The 20818-nt window shown below is 46.6% G+C and overlaps 1 protein-coding gene across 1 annotated transcript in view; it reads right to left on the bottom strand.

The window, feature by feature from the left end:
- ACO2 (aconitase 2) overlaps window positions 1-20818 on the bottom strand; it is a 392352-nt gene that overhangs the window by 183876 nt on the left and 187658 nt on the right. The window contains exon 6 of the mRNA XM_085601209.1: window positions 12875-13025. Coding sequence (XP_085457335.1) covers window positions 12875-13025 — 151 coding nt within the window. The remainder of the gene's footprint in view (window positions 1-12874; window positions 13026-20818) is intronic.

The following is a 20818-nucleotide window of genomic DNA, read 5'->3' as shown; positions in this document are numbered from 1 at the left end:
CCAAATAGTAAATCCCCCAGAAGCTCTGCCCATTCTACCCCTCTGGGCGGGTTTGTAGAAATTAATATACCCATGTCTATAAATAGGATCAAGGGCCCAGGTTTGCTGAACTATTAAAATATCATGGTTGTCAGCAAAGTCAGCCCACTCTCCTAGGCCTACCTTGCTTTTCAGCCCCGCAATATTCCAGGAAGCTATTTTAAGCGGGGTATTCATACTAGGGGATTGAGAATGTTCGATAGCCTGGAGACTAATACTCGATAACCCTCCACTCTCCAACAAGGAATCCCTGTCTGTAATTATCCTGGTTGAAAATGCGGACTGCCCCTTTCCTTGCACACCCTCCGTTATCGCCGTCACCAACTCCAATGGGCTACCTAAAATTAATCCATCAGGGACAGCTACTTCCCCCTCTAAGGTACCAGTCCCTATGGAGACCGCTTCAGGATTCATCGGCCAACTGTTTTTACCGTGCCTGTATGAAAGTCAATCTACCCCCTCTAAACCTATAAGGGGCTCGAACCGGTTGGACAAGGGAAGGTGTCGCTCTATCTGGACTACAGGATTTACCCCCGGATGTCTTCTCCTATATGGTTTGAAAAGTAAGTGGGAAGAGCCACTAGTTGAGCGAGGGTAGAAATAATCAAGACCTAAGGATTGTATATCTCCCTCCCTCCCAAATCTTGGCTCTCTGCGGATAAAGTCAACAACCCAAGGGTCCCTAAAATTCACAATGATACAGTCACCCTCTAAATCCTTTGGACATTGTCCCACCCAATTCACCCTTCTAACACAGAGTATCTCAGTATTAGAGAAGGGAGGGAGAGTTATTTTCTTGTTAAACCAAAATATGACTTTATTTTTTAGCTCTCTATCGGATTCTTGTTTATCCTCCCCCAATGAAGGGACTCCCACCAGAATGATAGTGTAAGGTGTGGATTCTGGGGGAAGATTAACACAAGGCAAACGCTGCTTGTTTTTCTCCTTCTCCAACCGAGAAAGCCCAGTTAGCCCACTAACTGGAACTGGAACTGGAACTTGCAGTGCAACCTTTGTTTTAGACACCGCCCCTGCCCCAGTATGCCTAGCCTGTGTGATAACTATAGTAGTTTTGCCTACATGGGGAATATCCGTACTATGTTGTACTTCTTGGGAATTAGGAATGTCATTTACAACTGGTGTTAAAGCACTTGTTCCATTATCTAAGCCTGTTTTTTGGGGTTCAACAATCAGTACGTTAGGGTTTTCCATTCCTTTAACTAATTTGTTCAGTACATCTGTGTTTAATAAAGGAATATGCTACTTACCAGTATGCATCTGTTCTTGGCATGTAGAGCTGCAGAGTCACACACTGAGGATAAGATCGCCATCTGGTGTTGGGCTCGGATGATTGCAGGTTGTTGTTGTCTTCGGAGAAGCCTTTGGTCACGAGGTTGGTGACTCCTCCCCTGGACAACAGTGCGCATGGGCATCCACTCCATCGGCAGATTGTTTTTCGCCATGTTGGGAAAAGATGGAGTATATAGAAAAGAAAGAAAGGATGTCCATGTGTAATGTCTAAGTAAGACGGATGCTGGAACAGATACAGGTCCCGGGGAGGCGGGCGGGCGTGTGTGACTCTGCAGCTCTACATGCCAAGAACAGATGCATACTGGTAAGTAGCATATTCCGTTCGAGGCATATGAGCTGCAGATCACACACTGAGGATAGATTATACAGCAGTGCTCCCCTTAGCGGTGGTCGCCTGTATCCGTTGCAGCAGTTTGAAATAAAGTTTTTAGGACAGCCTGGCCCACGGAGGCCTGTTGTTTGGCCTGCACGTCAACACAATAGTGTTTAGTGAAGGTATGCGTGGTAGACCATGTGGCTGCCTTGCAAATGTCTTCTAAGGGAATATTGCCTAAGAAGGCCATAGAAGCCCCTATTTTACGCGTGGAGTGCGCCCTAGGGGGAACTGTGAGTGTACGTTTAGCCTTGAGGTAGCATATTTGGATGCATTTAACTATCCACCTGGCTATCCCTGATTTGGAGATTGGGTTGCCTTTGTGTGGTGGCGCGAAAGCAACAAAGAGTTGTTTTGTCTTTCGAAAAGGTTTTGTTCTGTCGATGTAATAAAGCAATGCTCTTTTAACATCTAAGGTATGTAGGGCCCTTTCAGCTACCGAGTCTGGATTTGGGAAAAAGACCGGTAATTCTACTGATTGGTTAAGGTGGAAAGGGGAAATCACTTTTGGAAGAAATTTAGGGTTTGTCCTAAGAACCACTTTGTTACGGTGTAGTTGTAAGAAAGGTTCTTCAAGTGTAAGGGCTTGTATTTCACTTACTCTGCGCAGGGAAGTGATTGCGATAAGGAAGGCTACCTTCCATGTTAGGAATTGCAATTCACATTTGTGCATAGGTTCAAATGGGGGGCCCATGAGTCTTGTTAGGACCACATTGAGATTCCACACTGGGGCAGGTGGCAATCTTGGGGGAAGAATCCTTTTGAGACCTTCCATAAACGCTTTGATGGCTGGTACCTTAAAAAGGGACAGGTGTTGCCTATTTTGCAAGTAGGCTGCCAAGGCTGCTAGGTGTAATCGTATAGAGGAATACGCTAGATTGCATCTTTGCAAGTGTAGTAGATAGCAAATGATGTTTTGGATGGAAGCATCCAATGGATGTATGTCATTATTAGCGCAGTAGATGGCAAATCGTTTCCATTTAGCGGCATAACACGCTCTAGTAGTAGGGCGTCTGGCTTCTTTTATGATATTCATACAGTCTGGAGGGAGATTGAGGTAACCGAACTCTAAGACCTCAGGAGCCAGATCGCTAGGTTCAGTGTTTGAGGATCTGGGTGTCTGATTTCTCCATGGTTCTGGGTTAACAGATCCGGGGAGAGGCGTAGCTTTTGATGTGGAACTAAAGATAGTTCCAGAAGTGTGGTGAACCACGGTTGACGTGCCCAAGTGGGAGCCACTAGTATTAGTGTTAGTGACTGTTGTTTCAGTTTGCGTACCACAAATGGAACTAGTGGGAGAGGCGGAAAGGCGTACGCAAATCTGCCTGACCAGTTCATCCATAGGGCATTGCCCTTCGACTGTGGGTGTGGAAACCTGGCGGCGAAGGTTGGGCATTTTGTGTTTTCGGGAGTGGCGAACAGGTCTATGTCTGGTTGTCCCCACTTGTGGAAGAAGGGGAGTAGAACCTTGGGGTGTAGTTCCCATTCGTGGATCTGTTGTGTGTGGCGACTTAGGAGGTCGGCCACTTGGTTGTGGATCCCTGGGAGATGTTCTGCTAACAGGTAGATGTTTTGGGGAATTGCCCATCTCCAGATTTGCTGTGCCAGTTGGGACAGTTGGAGAGAGTGTGTCCCTCCCTGTTTCTGTATATAATACATTGTCGTCATGTTGTCTGTGCGTATGAGGACAGTTTTGTTCTTTAGGTGAATTTGAAAGGATTTTAGTGCTAGGAACACTGCTAAGAGTTCCAGGTGGTTGATGTGGAGCAGTTTCTGTTGACTGGTCCATCTGCCCTGAGTGGTATGGTGAAGGAGGTGGGCTCCCCACCCCGTGAGAGATGCGTCTGTAGTTAGCACAACTTGTGGAAGAGGCTCTAAGAACGGTCTCCCTTTGGACAGGTTGATGGTGTTCCACCATTTCAGTGATCGAAGTGAGCGACTGTCCACCAACACCAGATCGGTAAGTTGTCCGTGAGCTTGGTTCCACTGTTGTGCTAAGCATTCTTGTAAGGGACGCATTTGAAGTCGTGCGTGTGGGACTATGGAGATGCAGGACGCCATCATGCCTAGGAGCTGCATGAACACTCTTGCTGGAAGAGATGGATGAGTTTGAAATTGAGGGATGAGATTTTGTATACTGGCTATCCTGGCTGTGCTGGGATAGGCAATGGCTTTGGATGTATCTATGGTTGCTCCTAGATACTGATGTAAGTGGGAAGGTTGTAGGTGGGATTTGGGGTAGTTGATAGTGAATCCCAAATCGTGGAGAGTTTGAATCGTGCGATGAGTGTGGAGAACGCATTTTTGGTATGTATTGGCTTTTATGAGCCAATCGTCCAGATAGGGGAAGACATGGATCTGTTGTCTTCTGAGATGCGCTGCCACGACTGCTAGGCACTTGGTGAACACTCTGGGTGCTGTTGTTACTCCGAATGGGAGAACTGTAAATTGATAGTGTTGCCCATCTACCACAAATCGTAGATATTTTCTGTGAGCGGGATGCATAGGGATGTGAAAGTATGCGTCCTTGAGGTCCAATGTGGCGAGGAAGTCTCCCTGTTGTAAAAGTGGGAGGACTTGTTGGAGAGTGGTCATGTGAAAATGATCCGAATGTATATACTGGTTTAGTAGTCTGAGATCCAGTATGGGCCTTAGTGTTTTGTCCTTTTTGGGAATGAGGAAGTATAGAGAATATACCCCTTTTCCCTGATGTTGAAGGGGAACTGGTTCTATCGCATGTTTTTGTAACAGGGATTGAACTTCTTGTTTGAGGAGAGAGAGATGATGCGAGGACATTGGACGTTGTTTGGGCGGTATGTTTGGGGGGGATTGTATGAGTTCGAGGCAGTAGCCAGACTGGATAATTTGTCTTACCCACCTGTCTGTGGTGATGGAAGTCCAGACAGGCAGGAATTGTTGGAGTCGTCCCCCGACCGGAGTGGAATGGTCTGGGGGGAGTGGTGGCAAGTCACTGTTTGGTGGCTGGTGAGGTGCGGGTGTTGTTGTTATTGCCGCGTCCTCGACCTTTGTTATTGTTTCCCCTATAACCTCCCCGGAAGTAACCTCTGTTAGGGGATGTTTGTCCAGAATTTTTAAAGGTGGACGTGGTCTCAGTTGATGTGTTTTTGGAGCCTCCTCTATAAAAGGAGCGACGAAAGGAACCCCGGTTCTGTTGAGACTGCAGTGCTCCCATAGACTTGGCAGTTTCATTATCCTTTTTCATTTTTTCTAATGCAGTATCCACTGCAGGGCCAAATAGCTGCTCTTGGTTGAAAGGTTGAGCAAGAATTGCGGTTTGAACCTCCGGTTTAAAACCGGAAATACGGAGCCAGGCATGTCGTCTGAGTAAGACGCCAGTATTGACCGCTCTAGAAGCAGTGTCTGCTGCATCTAAGGCGCATTTAATGGAGGCATTAGATATTAATTTGCCTTCTTGGATGAGGTCAGAGGCCTGGGACTTAAAAGGTTCAGGCAGATGCTGCATAAGGTCCTCAAGTTGGTCATAATGCGCTCTATCATACCTGGCTAACAGGGCCTGGGTATTGGCAATACGCCAATGGTTAGCCGCCTGCGCGGCGACCCGTTTGCCCGAGGCTTCTAAAAGCTTAGACTCCTTGTCTGGGGGAGGCGTTTCTCCAGTTGTCTGAGAGTTAGCGCGCTTCCTGGCATTTGATACGACTAGGGAGTCTAAGGGGAGCTGGGCCTTAATGTATGCAGGGTCTTGCGGGGCTGGTCGGTACTTTTTTTCGATGCGTGGGTTGAGCACCCTAGCTCGAACAGGGTCCTTAAAGACTTCAGTAGCATGCTTTATAACCCCTTTGATCATGGGCAGTATGTGGACAGTCTTTTGTGACTGCTCAAAGGTATCAAGGAGGAAGTCCTCTTCAATGGCGTCTGTGTGCATTGTAACGCCGTGGAATGTTGCTGCCCTATTTATAAGTTGGCCGTACCCTAGGTGGTCATCAGGAGGGGAGGGCTTGGAAGGGTAGGTGGTGGGGTTAGGCATGTCAGGTATAGGATAAGACCAGTCATCCATGGGTGCTGGGTCTGGGAACGTAAAAGGGTCGTTTGGGTCAGCAGGATCATCAAATAAATCAGGGTCCGCCCCTCCCCCTAAGTCATCATTATCATCCTGAGGAGGAGGTGAATGATAGGGAGATGGTAAAGGTAAAGGTAAAGGAGAAGCAGGAGGAGGAGGGGGGGACGGGTTAGGAGGTAAAACAGGAGAGGAAGGACGAAGTGGTGAAGTAGCACAGTCCTTTTTCCGTATGGGAGCTGGGGGAGGTGTAGTGTCCAGCTTCCGCTTTTTATATGGGATGGCAGTCACATGTCCTGTTTTAGGATTGATGTAGATCCGCTTCTGAGTAGGATCTGGTCGAAAAAGATCATCTGGCTCCGAAGGTGGTGTCTGTGACGTCCGCTTCGGGTCTTTATGAGCTTGTTTCGGCGGGGACGCAGTTTTCGGCTCCGATGATTTTTTCGGGTCCGACTGATTTTTCGGTGCCGACTGATTTTTCGGTGCCGACTGATTTTTCGGTGCCGACTGATTTTTCGGTGCCGACTGATTTTTCGGTGCCGACTGATTTTTCGGTGCCGACTGATTTTTCGGTGCCGACTGATTTTTCGGTGCCGACTGATTTTTCGGTGCCGACTGATTTTTCGGTGCCGACTGATTTTTCGGTGCCGACTGATTTTTCGGTGCCGACTGATTTTTCGGTGCCGACTGATTTTTCGGTGCCGACTGATTTTTCGGTGCCGACTGATTTTTCGGTGCCGACTGATTTTTCGGTGCCGACTGATTTTTCGGTGCCGACTGATTTTTCGGTGCCGACTGATTTTTCGGTGCCGACTGATTTTTCGGTGCCGACTGATTTTTCGGTGCCGACTGAGGTTTCGGTGCCGATTGATGTTTCGGTGCCGAATGAGTTTTCGGTGCCGATGGACTTTTAGGCATCGATGTTGAAGAACGTTTCGGTGCCGGTGGAGACTTCGGTGCCGAGGAACGTTTCTGTGCCGAAGGAGATTTCGGTCTTGGAGCCTGTTTCGGTGCCAACAATGAGTGTTTGGGTGCCGAGGGTGTTAAAGGCACAATTAGGTGAGGTTTGCTCGAGCCCGAGCCACCCACAGGCTTAGATGTCTTCGGAGCCGGGCCCGAGGGCGGGGCTTCTGAAGAGGATTTCCGGTCGCGACTGGGCCCAACTGGCGGAGTCTTGACCACTGCTTTTTTGGATGGGGCAGGGGCAGGGGGGGTGGTACTCACACGCTGCCCTGGAGTGATGAGGTCATCGGAATCGTCGGCTTCGGACACGATCTCGAGATCTTCGGTGTCGTCTTCGGGAACATCTTGAGCAAAGATGTCTTCCGGTTCTGGAGCTGGTTTGGCCATAATATGGCGTCGAGCTCTTCGGTCCCGGAGGGTCTTCTTCGAACGGAAAGCGGAACAAGCTGGACAGGTGGACTCGTTGTGTTCCGGCGACAGGCAGAGGTTGCAAACCTCGTGGTGGTCACTGTGGGGGAACTTCGCTCCACACTGGGGGCATTTTTTGAAGGGTGTCCTGTCCATCAGCCGCTTCCGGAACCGGTCCGAGTTGATGTCGACGTCGATGGAATACAAATCAAAGAGTTAAATCGATTGCTGGAAGTTTTCTGCTGGAGCGGAAAAAAGTTCATCCGAACCCAATGGCGGAAAAAAACAATCTGCCGATGGAGTGGATGCCCATGCGCACTGTTGTCCAGGGGAGGAGTCACCAACCTCGTGACCAAAGGCTTCTCCGAAGACAACAACAACCTGCAATCATCCGAGCCCAACACCAGATGGCGATCTTATCCTCAGTGTGTGATCTGCAGCTCATATGCCTCGAACACAAGGTTCTCCAACTTGTCTAATTTCGAATTAATCAACCTTGTTCTCTCCACTAGGGGTGCGATCAAGGATTTGATTAGGGTTTCCAGTTTACCCAAAAGACCATAAGCAGCACTACTCGTGGGGGACTGTTGGGCTGGACCTCTTTTGACCAAAGTTGGGTTTGTTGACTGGGTAGTATCGTTGGGGATCAAAGTTTTCCCAATTTTGTTAGGGATTTTGGGCATTTTAGCAGTTCCACCCTTCTGGGGACCACCCCCTCTTTTCCTTTTACTTGGTTTGGTATTTACCAGTGAGCATATTTTTGGGGTTTCTGTAGTGGGTCTATGTGATGGAGAAGGGCTAGAAACTCTACTGAATAGGCTACTAGAAATCATACTAGGTGGAGAATGATTGGGAGTAGAACAATCCGCTGAATTGTCCCCAACCAAAATCGTTGGGCTCGAGCAGGACCGAGATTCCTGAGTAATAATAGGTTTAGGTAATCTTAAGGGGTCAGGGGAGATCACAGTCCCAATGTGGCCTAAAGATGAGCGTTTCCCTGTATTGAGATCTAGGGACAGACGTTTCTCAGTAAGGGAAATCTCTTTCTCTAAAATCACTGTTGCTCGTTTTATAAATTGGTCCATTGTTCCACTGACCACCCCACCCGTGGTTGACAATTGAGCAATTCTTCCCTTCCCAAAGCTTAATGCCATAACTGGTTAGTGACAGTACTAAAATACAATAAATAAATCGCAAACCATGAACAACTTAAAAACCAGATTTAAGGGGAATAGCCCAGCCCGGCCTCAAACGACCTCGGACGGCCTCAGACGGTCCCGCCCTTGTCCCGGGCTTCTCCCGGGATGCACCCGCGGCGCTCCCGCGCAGCGGTATGATCAGCTTGCTATGAAGGGAGGGAGAGTGGTTAGGGGGCGGGGCAGGCATGCAGGGAGAGCGGACCAGGTGGTGTTAATTGGTCATGCAGGGACTCCTGGGAGATGAAGTCCCTGTATATACGCTCGCAGCCCTGTATCCAGTTGAACCCTCACCTTTCCCAAACACAGCGCCTCTGCGGCAGTCCCGGTGCAAGCACAGTCGGCAAGCCCAAACAACGAAGCGGGACCCGCGGAGCGGGTCCGGCGAGCAGTGGACAAATTCACGGGCAGAAGCACATCAGTTCTCCAGTACTGCTACACCTCCTCACGATCACCAGCAACTTAAAGGAGTGCCTCTTTCACAACTATTACAATTTGATGTAGTACAGCGTGTATGTACATCAGAAAGCATATGAGAAAGTATCCAACACGTCCCTCTCCACTGACTATTTGTAGGGCAGAAGTAGAAGTTCTTGCTACTTCTTTACTCTCGGCCTGAACACTATAGAGAACACAATCTGAAAAGATGGTAAAGAAAGAGGGAAGGAAGGGACAGAAAAATTCTAAGCTATGTAATGGTACTGACATTCATTTACAGCTTAGTACCACTGAGGAGCTGCTAAAGCACACCGTGGACAGGTATTAAGGTATTCAGAGGGATGCTCACATCAACTACAGTCATACAAAGAAATCGTTTGTTGTGCAGTTCATCAAATGATGTGACTTTTAGACAATATCAAGCTGTTTACAGTGCACTTTTATTCAAAGAGGTTAATGTCCGCAATTAAATCTGATTTGATTTCGATGGCATGTTTCAATGCCACAAAAACAGTCAGATTTCACATGTGCCCCACATCACCATCCATCTGGATTTTAAATTTTACGATGTTAAAACTAAAAAAACGGCCATGCATGATGTTATGGTAAGAGCCCCTGGAATGACGCGATTCTGCCGCCCTAGCTATTTTTGCATAGCTATAGGTTTGCCGCATTTGCCATATAATCCATCACCTGTTGCATAATCTACAGATTTTAACAAAAACAAAGTGCCTACCTCAAACAGATCAAACGTTAATAAAAATGTAGTGACATGTTTGCGTGCAGGGGAAGACCCTTTGCAAAGGTTAATTGGTCACATTTCAGTCGCTTATTTCGGTATTTGGTTGTTGAACTGGTACAAATGAGGTTTAGCCTTTTTCCAGACAGTATTACAGTATGTTATGTTATTTTTGTTATGTTATTTTTATTTGTACCGCGCACAGCTGCCCCAGCAAAGGGGCATCCTGGCGCTTTGAGAAGGTGAACACAACACAGCACTAAAAGCGGACAAAAGGAGACGAGACACAACAGATAAACTAAACAAATAAAAAGGTCTTGATAGCCCGTCTAAACTGAAGGAGCTCATCGATGGCCCGGATTTGTGGAGGAAGAGAATTCCACCAACTCGCTGCCAGGACTCGAAAGGAGCGGCCACCAATTCTGCTCAACTTAAAACGCGGGACCACTGCTAAGTTCTGGCCTAGCGATCTAAGAGTGCGAGAGGGGACATAGGGGATCAGCAATTTCTCCAAGATTTGTGGGGGAGTACCCTTTAGGATTTTAAATGCAAAGCAGAGAACCTTAAATCTAATCCTCTGCTGCACAGGGAGCCAGTGGAGAGAGCGCAGAGTATTGGACACCGAGCATCGCCTAGGCAGACCTGTCACCAGTCGGGCCGCAGCGTTTTGAACCCGCTGGAGCCGCAGAAATTCTGACTGGTTTATCCCCGCCAGTAGGGAGCTGGCATAGTCCAGCCTGGACAGCACTGATGCTTGGACCACCAGCTGTCTTGTGGGTGCATCAAAGAATTTGAGGATGGGTCGAAGTCCTCTGATGATGCCATAGCAAGAAGCCGCCACCTTCTTGGTATGACAGATGAAACTCAGAGAAGGATCAAGCCACACTCCCAAGTTTTTTATCTCTGCCGCTGGAAGGGGAGTCACACCCAACTCCGAAGGCCACCATTTGTCATCCCACAAAGCAACCTGTTTACCAACCACCATAATCTCCGTCTTCTTAGTGTTTAACTGGAGACAGTTGGAATTCATCCAGTTAGCCACTTCCCGCAGACCATCACAGAACCTGGGAGCCTCCAGGTCTGAGTCCCCACTCAGTGTGACCGCCAGCTGCGTGTCATCTGCGTAAGAGACCATGGTCAGGCCCCACCGCTTGACGACCGCAGCCAACGGTCTCACATACAGATTGAAAAGGGTGGGACTCAGTGAAGACCCCTGTGGGACTCCCTGGTCTAGCGGGTAGGATGACGACTTACCGGGCGGGATTGCCACCTGGAATGACCTATCCGTAAGGAAGGAACGAAACCAGTGCAAGGTGGAGCCAGAAACGCCCACCTCCTCAAGACGCCGAATCAGAATCCCGTGCAAGACCTTGTCGAAGGCGGCACTAAGATCTAATAACAGTAGTGCCGCCGTCCGACCGGAATCCAGCACGGAACGCAGATGCTCGACCATCGAGAGAAGGGCCGTCTCCGTGCTGTGACCCGCACGGAACCCGTTCTGGGTAGGGTCGAGAATGTTAAGCCTACCAAGATGGTCTGTAAGAGTGGCATTCACATGGGCCTCCGCTATTTTCGTGGCCCAAGGGAGAAGGGAGATAGGGCGGTAGCTTTCAGGTTTAAGGGGGTTAAGGGTCGCCTTCTTCAGAATTGGCGTGTCTACTGCCTGCTTCCATCTAACGGGAACCACTCCAGAAGAGAGAGACAGGTTGATCAAAGACAGCACCGGGGTACGGCAAACCGGTGCCAGGGTCTTGAGTTGGGCCGGTTTCAGCGGGTCTGCCGGAGATCCAGACTTGATTTTGGCGCTGAGAAAGTCAAACACCTCCAGAGATAAGGGGGGTAAGATGGAAAGACATTCCCCCTCACCTAAGGTGCAACCAACCTGCTCTAGCATCAGGGAACCCGTTGGGAAAGTGCGATAGATGGCTTGCACTTTTTCATGGAAGAAAGAGGCCAAACCCTCACAATGTGAGTCCGAGCATATTTCCACTGCAGTTGCTCTCTTCGCCATCAAGTCCTTTAATACTTTAAAAATAAGTTTCGATCGATTGGCAGAGTTCTGAAACTGTTGAGCATAAAAGGAAGCGCGAGTTTGACACACTGCCCTGTGATAAATCTTGACCTTGGCCAGATAACATACTTTCAGATCTGGGTCGTACGACTTCCTCCATAATCTTTCGGCCTGTCTACAGGCCCTCTTAAGAGATGCCAAGGAAGTGTCATACCAAGGGCTCGGCTCCTTCCGGTGACACTTGGACCAACACATAGGAATCAGAGAATCGAGGGCACCAGATATCCACTCACAGAAAGTCGTATCCACAATCGACCTCGGTGAGCGGACCTAAAGGAACCTTCTCGAGCTGATGGTAAAAATCCTCCAGTCTTAATTTGTTCCAGTGTCGTTTAAGAACATGTCTATCCTGAGATAGAAAAGGAGAGTCAGACAAAGAGCATGCCGTTTTCACCAGCATGTGGTCTGTCCAGACCAACTGGGAGGAACCAAGAACTCTGAGTCCTTCTAGATTTGTGAAGAACGGGTCAAGAATATGACCACCTTTATGTGTGGGGAAAGTAATCATCTGCGAGAGCTGTAAAGCCTCAAGATCCGCCAGAAAGCTCCTAATAGAGGGTAAAGAAGGGCACTCCAAATGGAGATTAAGATCTCCCACAACATTAAAATTTGCGCATCCTAGTGCCTCTATGCTAATATACTCAGGAAGAGCAGCCCTAAAAACAGAGTAAAACATGTGTAAAAATAATTACAATGAAATGCCATCAAAACATTTGCTGCATAATTTGTCTTTCAGTGCTGCATAATTTGGCAAATTGACGCATAATTTGGTTTTCCCTTGCTGCATAATTCCAGTGGCCCTGGTTATGGTAAACTGGGCGAACATAGTCAATATTCCCAGACTGGTCTGTTAACAATGATCCCGTATGACTTCATGCATGACATTTCTCCATCTCTGAATACATGCAAAGTCTCCGTGCCGCTTTGTTACACAACAATTAAGTTCACAAAATGGGGATGAGTGCTCTTCCTTAAACAAGGAGCCTGTTGAAATGCACCAGCACTGATAATGGGCACACTGCACTCCAACAGTACTAAGTTAGTGTGCAGAGATATGCATGAATATTTCTTTCCTTCGGTAGACTGCCGGTGTGAAATACTGTTACAAGTCTTACCTGACTGAATGCTATAACTTGCAATCTGACGAACATTTCTCTGCAGCAATCCTCTCATATAGAGCCTAATTTAATGTCCTAACCAACAGTACACCCCTGCACAGCCCACCTAAATGTTTCATCCCAAAGCACACTTGTATGCCCAAAGGACTGCACAATAACCAACACCTGAAACTGGCACTGACCTGTGCAAGAAATAGACTCTACACCAGGACCGTGGTACTCCACAATGGCACCAGTGCCACCCTTCACAGTCAGGATGCCGGCCACCTTCAGAATCACATCCTTGGGAGAGGACCACCCAGACAGAGCACCAGTCAGCTTCACTCCAATGACCTGTGGAGGGGAGAAGCAGGCCACATGACTACCAGGAGAGAGCAAAGAGAACTGTGACAAAACAAATGTTACCACTTCCTTTACTTTTGAGTTTGTACAGAGAACAAATTGTTTTAGAAGGCTAACAGGACTCCTGCTTTACATTTCTCACTTATGAGCGGACATCATGTGATAACATCTTGTCTGCTGAGAATTCTTTTTCACTATTGTAGTTGGTTTTGTTTACTATATACGCTTAGCAATACCCTAGCAGGGGAAACAAAAAGTAGCAGGAAATCTTACCTTACATACTAAGCACAATTACCAGTACAAGTTTGCTAAAATCATGGCCGAGCATATAAATCGATGGATCAGACTGTACCAGTCCAGTGTAAGTCACAGCCGTTACAGTGTCAACCGGTCTTCTATTCCAATTCACTAGTTGCCTCTGCATGCTCCTCATATATTGCAGGAGTTCCATCCGTTGGGAGCCCATTGAAATATTTGTGAAAAAGTATAGGAGCTGATGGCTACTCACCCGGCCAGTAAAAGTGGTATCTTGATTTATTGTGCTCTTTTTTCACTAGGGAGGAGACAGCTCTGCCCTAGTTTTCCATTAGCACCACTGCAGTGTCTCGGTGTTTCCAAATTCCTAAATAGTTAACCAGTTCTTCACTCCAAACTAGAGTGAAGTCTGAAGTGCTTTCAGTTATTGGATTTGTAAGAAGGAATATCACCGACTAGTTGATCTTGATGCCAGATAGACCCCCAAATGTAATGATTTCTCGCAAAATGGCACTTTGGTATTCTGTCAGGTTCCTCAGGTATTGTATTATATCAGCATAGAGGGAACAAGCACACTTACTGTGGTGTTGTCTTCATTTGGCTGCTAGTGGCTCAAACTCCAGCACAAATAGGTAGCGGGAAGAGGGGGCAGTCCTGTCTCGTGCTGTGTCAGAGGAGTATTGGGTCTGAAGTGAACCCATTGCTCCTATGCATCCTGAAGGGCTCGTGTAGAGTAGTTTTATCCAGCTGAAGCAGGGGGCACGAAACCCAAGCAAGTTAGTAACACTAAGGCCTTAATTGCATCTAGAATTACTTCTACTGGTTGGTGGTCATGGTTTAGCGGATGTATTATAGCTAGGAGCGTGCAGAGATTATGGGCCGTCGAGTGATCCAGCACGAATCCCGAATGTCCAGTAGTTCTAATTCAGGAAGAAGGGGGGAGTAGTAGCCTTTTGGCAGTCATCTTTGCTAGCATCTTTGCATCGCAGTTAATTAGGGATAATGAACAGTAGGAGTTAAGACTGATGGTTTATTGGACTTAAGTAGGGTGATTACCAAGGCCTTTTGAAGTGTGGGTGGGAGGATGCCATTGTCATACACAGCTTTATACACAGAGGAGATGAGGTGCAAGCATGTTGCAATATTCCTTCTAAAATTCAGCCAGGAGGCCATATAGCCCCGAGACCTTGCCAGTCTAAATCGCGAATGACTTCGTCATCTCCTCCACTGGGAAAGGTTGGCACAGATATTCACATCTGGTAGCATTGAGACATGCTATTGCGGTATTGTGTAGGTAGTCCTATTTGTTGAGTGTCCGTGGTGACCTTAGTGTCATAGAGGTTTGTGTAATATGTACAAAAAACACTCATATGCCATGTAATGTCCCCCCTACATCTATGTGGGCTATTTTCCCCTGATGCTCAGTGTCTATTTAGCATAGTTGCTAACGTTCCACCAGGTCATTCACACTTGCCGTAGTTCAGGCATTACATTTTGCACTCCGCAAGAGCATTGATTCCGATATCTTTAGTCTGATTGACAATGCTGTGGCTGGTACTGATGATATCTGCCAGCCCCATTCAAGCTCGCCAATGTTCCATTCCAGTGTTGTCTAGTGATGTTGGATCAATCTCAGCACTCCATGGCTCTTTGAGATATGGAATCCTCGTGTGAGCACCTTAAAGGCTACCCATAACGTACCCTTTCAGGTCACTGAACACTCATTCAAGTGAAAAGAGTCTAGAATTTCTTGATGCAGCTCTGTACAGAGCAGTACATCCTTTAATGTGTTGGGGAGTAGGCACCAGTGTGGACGATGTCCCTTCATTCCTGGGATTTCCAATATTTGCAACACTGGTGCGTGGTCAGAGGGTCACAGCAAGTTGCTGTATAGCTACAGCCAATGCACTAATATTGACTGATGTTAACCAAAATTCAGTCTGGACCATATAGTGTGCGCAGAGAATACAAATGTACCCTCTGTTAGCTAAGGGTATTGCATGAGCTATATGTCCAAGAGAAATGTGATCTGTCATTGAGAAGAGGGTACTGGACATGGTCAGTGTGGGTCTCCTTTCAGTATGTGATCTCTCTTTATTTAAATCCAAAACAGTATTGAAGTCCCCACTCCAAAATAAGGACCTTGGGGACGTGCTAACCGTTGCTGCCCAGAGGGTTTGATAGAAATGTGGATCATCCAAAAGGCCTTCGATACTGTCCACTGGCCCTTCATGAGGCAAACCCTGGTGAAATTCAGATTTGGGAGAGAGTTTATGACCTGGGTGGAGCTACTATACACCGGCCACAGAGCCAGTATCGGGGTTAAGGGAATAAAATCAGCCGACTTCCCTATCCAGAGAGGGACCAGACAGGGCTGCCCCCGTTCCCCTTACTCTTTGCGCTAGTTTTGGAAACACTGGCTTGCCAGATTAGAGCCCACCGGGGCTTGGCGGCTTCCAGGACAGCGATGGCTGCCTTACAGCCAAACAAAACTTGTTATATGATATTTTACTCTATGTCACCAACTAACAACACTTCCTATGATTTTGCAACTAGTGAAGGAATATAGTAAACACGCAGGGTAAAACATTAACTGGGAAAAGTCGAGGATATACCCCATAGGGGGCACCATGGATGCACCGGTATAACTCGAGCAACTTCAGATTACCAATGAAGGCTTTAAATATCAGGGAAGAAAACAAGTTACTTGCATGTAACTGTAGTTCTCCAGTATTGGCGCTTTCATAGATTCACATGCCTGAATCATTCCCAGTCGTTGAGACGGGAGTCTCCGGTACATAAAAAAGCATTGCTTAGTAGGATAGCAAACTGAAAAGAGGCCTAGGCCCATTTCCTTTTGCAACCCATAACCTGCGTTATGTAAAAAAGGGGACCAAACTTGTCTCTGAACCAATCAGAGCCTCTCTCCCTCTAGAACAGTCCTGAGAGAAGGATTAGTTACTTACCTGTAATCCTAGTTCTCTTCCAAGGGTATCCTCATCAAAGTCATAAGCACTAGAATATTCCCGAATATTCCCGCCCATGCGCAGGACCCCGGAAACACAATCATATATGTGACAAACATATATGTATCTATATATATATATATTCACAGAAAAAAACCATAGGTTTCAGGCACGTTATAGTTAGGAATTAGCATTTAAAAAACCTCAGAAATTCACTGAAAAAACCATAGGTTTCAGGGGTGTTATAGTTAGCTGGACTTTTCACTTGTACAAAACCATTGAAATTCCCCCGTTATAGTTAGTTCAGCTAACTATAACTCGGGCGCCCGCAATGCACTGCTGATGACGTCACATATTACATCACTCATGACATGGTCAGTGACATCACTCATGACATCACTGATGACATCTCAAATGACATCACTGATGACATCACTGATGACATCATCCAGTGAATGTGTGTTTTTCTGAAATTAAATATGTTTTATATATGTATATCTCAAGGTCGATGGAAGAATAAATGGGTATATAAGTGTCTAAATGGATGATTTGTTTTTGAAAAATTGATTGTGTAACTGACTGATTAAGTGTATGATAGTGAATACATGGCTTAGTGAGTAATGTTTAAATATGTAAATATCTGTATCAGTCTCTCACTTTGTGTATAAGTGGCTGCATGGGTTGGTGAGTAGCTACATGGGTGTCTATATAGGTTATTAGTTGGTTTTTTGAGTATCAGTCTGAGTGTCTGCATGGTTCGGTGGGGGTATTACGTAGTGCATAGGTGCATGAATGAGTGACTTACTGTTTGTATGTGTTGAACACAGCATGTGTGCAGGACTGTATGGGTGGATGAGTGTGTGTATGGGTGTGTTAGTGAGTGAATGACTGTCTCAATAGTGTCTTTATGAGTAACTACATATGTTTTAAACTAGTATATGTGACTATTGGTGTATATATGTGAGTATATGTGAGAGTGAGAGATTGAAAGAGTTCCTGTATGAATAAGTATGTGTTTCTATAAGTGATTGTTTAAAAGACTAAGTATGTGTAAGTTTCCGTAGAAGTAAGTATGGTGGTGTGTGTATAACTGTATATGCAAGTAAATGTATGTTTGATTCTTTATTAGCATGAGTGACTATGTGTGTGAGTAACTCTATGGATGAGTGGCATTGTGTAACAGGATGTATAGGTGTATGAGTACATATGATGAGTGAGTACATGTATGAGTGACTGTATAGGACTGTTGGTGAATGAGTGGATGTGTATGTGGATCTTAGAATTACTGAAGAGGTTGTTGTAACTGGTATTGGTATGTCCATTGTTTTGAAAATTTTAGTCTCTATTTTTGAATGTGTGTATCAAAGGTTATATTAGGGTGAGAGGAGGTCTGCCACTCTATCACAAGGATGATGTCATCAGTGATGTCATCAGTGATGTCATTTGAGATGTCATCAGTGATGTCATGAGTGATGTCACTGACCATGTCATGAGTGATGTAATATGTGACGTCATCAGCAGTGCATTGCGGGCGCCCGAGTTATAGTTAGCTGAACTAACTATAACGGGGGAATTTCAATGGTTTTGTACAAGTGAAAAGTCCAGCTAACTATAACACCCCTGAAACCTATGGTTTTTTCAGTGAATTTCTGAGGTTTTTTAAATGCTAATTCCTAACTATAACGTGCCTGAAACCTATGGTTTTTTTCTGTGAATTTCAAAGGTTTTTTAAATGCTAATTTCTAACTATGCCTACAGAGATAGGACATGTGAAGAAAGAAGAAAAAATGCACAGAAAGAAACAAAAGAAGTGCAGAAAGAAGCAACAGAAGTCCTCAAATACGAAGATAAGTGCAGGAAGAAGGATAACTTGCAGAAAGAACAAAAAGAAGAGCAGAAAGAAGCCTTGTTGCAAAATCATCCTGTACCCTCAACTTTTTCAGACGGATACTGGTGGTAACTGAGCCTGACTAACCAGTCCCAGAGCCAGTGCTATGTTAAAAGACACTTAGAATACAGTGAAAACACCTACATACACTAGGGAACATTATGCGTTGGGGTCCCCCTGTGATTAGCATGACCTCCTCTGTAAGCCCCTAGTATATAAGAGGGCATGGGGATTAAAACTACCTCTTAAAACAGGCCACAGGGCGTTTTTGCACACGTTAACTCAGGCCCCGTCCCCTCCCTTCACCACTGTGTAAACACGCCCTGTGTCCATTTTTATGTTGGGAGATTAAGTTCATTTGAATCCTGAGGGTCCCTGGGGTCCAACTAGCCCACTAGGTACCTCCAGTAAGTGCCACAGAGCTGCGTTGCAGAGAGGTGTAAAAAGTGGCACGGCCTGGACCACCTCTCTGCAATGCAGCTCAGTGGCGCTTACTGGAAGCACTTGGTGGGCTAGTTAGCCCCCAGGGGCCCTCAGTATTGAAGGGAAATTATATCCCCAATTTAAAACGTGCCATAGTGCGTGTTTGCACACGTCACCTCAGGCCCCGTCCCCTCCCTTCACCACTGTGTAAACGCGCCCTGTGGCTGTTCTAAGTTGAGAGATTAAGTCCCCTTGAATCCTAAGGGTCCCTAGGGTCAAACTAGACCACTAGGTACCTCCAGTAAGCGCCACAGAGCTGCGTTGCAGAGAGGTGTAAAAAGGGGCTTGGCCTCAGAACACCTGGCTGCAGCGCAGCTCCCTGGCGCATACTGGAGATACCTGTTGGGGGCGCGTTTGCAGAGTGCTGCACGGAGGGGGCATGGCCTCCGGCACGATGCCAGTCTTTTATTTATTTTAGTTTTTTAAGAAGGGGGGCTGTTTGGTTCCCCTTCTTATTCTAATTTATTGGCCCTGATGACCCCATCCCCCAGGGCCAGTCTCCTAATTATATTTTTTTTACCCCAATCCCCAGGGCCGGCCACTGTTTTTTATTATTTTTAAAAAATATATATTTATAGACACACCTAGGACATGCTGGACAAACCGTACGTACCTATCACCATGACGATTTGCGTGATATTCATTAAAAGGCGACTATGCATGCAATGAATCCACGTGGAATGTATTTACACCACTAGTGAAGCTCTGACATGTCTGATGCCCTACCGTGCCTAATCCCGGTAGACACCCTTGTCGTTTATTTATACAAACATGGGTAGCTATTGACGGGCACATTTAATACACATGCACACCAAGCCATTCAAAGGGGATTCGACAAAAATTCGACCAAAACTATGCAAGAAACCCCCCTCACGGTTAATAAAACACACATCCACTGCCGGATGTGTAATACTTTTTATTTTACTCTCTGGAAAGGGGACGAACATCACTTGAGAGTTACAGCGCGCTTCTGAAAGAGCCCAATGCTGTGTTACACCCACCATTGCCTGCCGTGTGCCACACACCTCTGTGTTGTATTCCACTAGCTAGTGCATATGCTATGACACTCTCTAGCCCATGTGCACTGTAACACCACCCCGTGAATATGTCATGCCACACTTGTCTTCGCACGGGTTATATTGCCCCATCTAACGTGCCTTTCTCGATGCCTATGTTATAACGCACAGTGCTATGCCATACATATTACAATCTGGGATCCATATCTTTGTCACAGTGCATATGCAACCTTACACTCCCCAGCACATATTTTATATTACAACTTTAGAGACTAGTTAGGTTACACAACACTGCCCTGTGCATATTACACTCCAAGGCGCATATCGCATAGCACGCGCTAGTGCCTGTGCTATCTCGCGCTCTCCAATGAATCTGTCATTGCGCACAATGTATTGCATATTATATTTCACGCCCGGTTCATCTTATATCACACTTTTTGGTGCATAGTTTATACCATACACTATATCTAGTTTTCATTTTCAATCTTGCTCTCAGGACTATGTTCTATATAACACTGTGTTCACCTACCCTTTTCACGGGCATTACATTTTGCGATAGGGGGTGGAGGGTCAGGGGGTGTTTCTGCCAAGTGAGCCCGGAGTTACAGTCACAAACGTCCTTTTCTTCCTGAATAAAAGTGAGATTATGCTGCATACTTGTTCATATTTTAAATAGTTCCCACAGACACAATGTTTTAAAAACAATAAAGTTCCTAATACCCGCCTTCTCTGAACAGTTAGCTTGCTGCCCCATCCCCTTCCTCCCTATCCTCTGTTGTGTGAATCCATGGACTAGCCTCCTCCCTCCTGCCATGCATGGTCTGATGTGCTGCCACTGCCCTCAGTATGATGTACCAGTCCACTCCTCCTGCCCTCCATTGCCCAATTCTATGCCCCATCATTGACCTCCTGCTTAAACTCTGTGCTTAGCTTGCTGCCCCTATTCTCCTTCCCCCTGCCCTCCGATGTCTTTGTGCATGCCCCTGCTCCATCCTTTTTGCCCACCATGTCCCATGGACCTGCCACTCCTATCTACTCTGAGTGTTCTGTTGAGCTGCCACTCCCCTCCCACCTGCCTAGCATTGTCAGATGACTGTAACCTGTCCCTGCCACCTCCACCCTGCCTGTCCACATGCCATGCCCCTATCCTCTTCCTCCTGTCCTACATGGTCCATT

The sequence above is a fragment of the Triturus cristatus genome, chromosome 4_2 (assembly GCF_964204655.1).
Source record: "Triturus cristatus chromosome 4_2, aTriCri1.1, whole genome shotgun sequence".
NCBI classification, from domain to species: domain Eukaryota; kingdom Metazoa; phylum Chordata; class Amphibia; order Caudata; family Salamandridae; genus Triturus; species Triturus cristatus.
Note: the sequence above shows the minus strand (reverse complement) of the source record. Positions and strands in the feature narration are given on the sequence as shown.